The 2,527-nt window shown below is 38.7% G+C and overlaps 1 protein-coding gene across 1 annotated transcript; it reads left to right on the top strand.

The window, feature by feature from the left end:
• Positions 1-1,312: 1,312 nt before the first annotated feature.
• On the top strand, positions 1,313-1,822 carry LOC147504755 (uncharacterized). Its single transcript, XM_086605351.1, has one exon. It carries the CDS (start codon positions 1,313-1,315, stop codon positions 1,820-1,822), a length of 510 nt encoding a protein of 169 aa, XP_086461477.1.
• The last annotated feature ends 705 nt before the right edge of the window (positions 1,823-2,527 follow it).

Genomic DNA, 2,527 nt, shown 5'->3' with positions numbered 1-2,527 from the left:
TTGGTCTTTATCTAGACTAGAGTCCTAAGACATCAAACCTCTTGGACGTATTACCCAAGTCTTACAAAAGCAAATTTAGTTCATTTAGAGCATCTTCAATGCTACTTTATAGTCCTACGTGTCGAGTGGGCAACTCAAATTTTCCACATTAACCCATGCTCTATATCAAGTGGACAACTCACCACACTCTATTTTGGGTGGTCAAATATAGAGTTTGATTTCCTATATCAAGTGACACTTCATACTAGCTGTCCTAATTTGCCACATGTGCAAACAACCAATTTTATTACTTTTGTATCACTACACTCCATTTTAGGAGTCAAATATAGAAGAAAGATGTGGGGTGTTGGCAAGTTGAGAGTGGTCAAAATATTTTAGCATTAGTGTCCAACGGGTCTATAAGATAAGCTTCATTATAAAAACAATAATATAGTGTGTGCGTTAGTGTGGATAATTTTCAAGACTTCAATTAACATCATCTTTTAATTTAATGACATCACTTTGAACTCTAAATGAAGTGTATGCATTGAAGATGCTCTTAGTGGAGTATAACATACAATCCTATGCTGTGCAAGACATGTCAGAACAACCATTAGCAGTGATGCAAGCACCTCTGTAGCAAGTGTACCCTGGTGTAGAGATGTTTTGTGCAGAAAGAAACATCTTCGAGGAACTAGTGGAACTGGAAGATGACGATCTATCTGATGCAGAGCCAAAATTGTTTGGAGATAAGGATGGTACGCCTAGACTGTCACAAGTAGAAGTAGAAAGTACCCCAGTACTAACAATGGCCCAAAAGAACAAGACAACACAACAACAACAACAGTCTCAAACTGGAAAAAGAGGGAGGGGAAGACCAAAAGGGAGTGGAAAGAAGAAAGGTCGTTAATCTTATAAATGATTAAGATTAGTAGTTGGAATGTTAGGGGGTTAAATGATTATACAAAAGCTAAACAGATGAACAAGTTTCTAATGGAGAATAGGATTAAATGTATAGGGTTACTGGAAACTAAGGTACGTATGGAGCGCTTTATCACTATTAAGAATATGGTATGTCCATTGTGGGGGAACAGTTCATAACTACGCTAGTGAGGAGTATGGGAGGATATGGCTCAGCTGGGACCAAAGTTTTATGGAAATAGAAAAATAAATGGAAGGGGATCAATTTTTGCACTCTAAGGTAACGATTTTGCAGAATGGAATAAGCTTCTCTCTCATTATGATATATACCAATAATAATGTCCGGAAGAGATAGATTTTATGGGAAGAATTAGAAGCTCTTAGTGTTGGCATCCATGGGCCATGGTGTGTAATGGGAGACTTTAATAATGTGTTATACTCCCATGAAAGAATTGGAGATAGGGTTGTGCACCCAAGAGAAACCCAGCCGTTTGCAAGATATTTGAATGAAGCAGGGTTGTTCGACCACACTGCATCAGGGAGTTTCTTCACTTGGAATAGTGGTGGAGATAATATTAGGAAGTGGTCAAAGATTGCCCGGTGTCTTGTCAATGCCGGCTGGTCTACTCTATCATTGGCAACAAAGGTGGAACTGTTACCTCAAGGTGTGTCCGATCACTGCCCTTTGGTTATGACTTTCCTTGATTCCTTCAGGAGTCAGCCACCGTTCAGGTTCTGTAATGCCTGGTTACTACATAATGATTTTGAGAATATACTTAAAGAGTGTTGGGATGTAGCAGACTATGGCAGCCCATCTTTTATGTTGGCAAAAAAGTTAAAGAATTTAAAGGGAGTGTTGAAAGGGTGGACCAAAGCTTTTTGCAATAACATTCAAAGAGTGGTAGCAGTAACAAGACAATAACTCCTTACAACTCAAGCAATGCTACATTAGAACCCTTTGGATGGTGCCCTTAGTGCCCAAGAGTTTGAGTTGAGAGATAAGCTATGTAGCTTGCTAAAAATGGAGGAAGCAAACTTGCTTCAAAAAACTGATATTGACTGGATGCGCTTTGGAGACAAATGTAGTGCGTATTTCTTTAATGCACTGAAGGAGAAGAAGTCAAGGAATTATGTATGGGAAATCGATGATGCACAAGAAACTAGAAGGGAAGGGAAGGAACCTGTAGCTAATGCGTTTCTACAGTTTTACACTGACCTTCTTGGTGTCCATTCAGAAGCATACTGTGATCCAGGGATACTGAGCAATATTCAGGTGATGGAAATAGATTCAGTAACTAGCTATTTTCTGGTATCCCCTGTTTCTAACGAGGAAATAAAGGACACCTTATTCGATATGGAGGATAATAAGGCACCTGGACCAGATGGTTTCAATGCTTGCTTCTTCAAGAAAAGTTAGGCTACTATTGGAGATGATTTCACCAGAGCTATCAAGTACACTTTTCTCCACAAAAAGTTGGTCGGAGGTATAAATTCCACGTTTCTCTGTCTCATCCTAAAAATGAGAAATGCTTCTTCTGTTACTTCTTTTAGACATATTGCTTGTTGTAATATCATTTATAAATGTGTGTCTAAAGTACTAACCAACATAATGAAGTCTTGTATCTCT

Source organism: Coptis chinensis, chromosome 4, assembly GCF_015680905.1.
Source record: "Coptis chinensis isolate HL-2020 chromosome 4, ASM1568090v1, whole genome shotgun sequence".
Classification (NCBI taxonomy): Eukaryota; Viridiplantae; Streptophyta; class Magnoliopsida; order Ranunculales; family Ranunculaceae; genus Coptis; species Coptis chinensis.
The sequence above is the reverse complement of the archived record's forward strand: the minus strand, read 5'-3'. Positions and strand labels throughout refer to the sequence as shown.

Excerpts from the sequence above, each read along its gene's own strand:
- LOC147504755 (XM_086605351.1), top strand. The coding sequence starts at position 1,313 with ATGGGAGACTTTAATAATGTGTTATACTCCCATGAAAGAATTGGAGAT.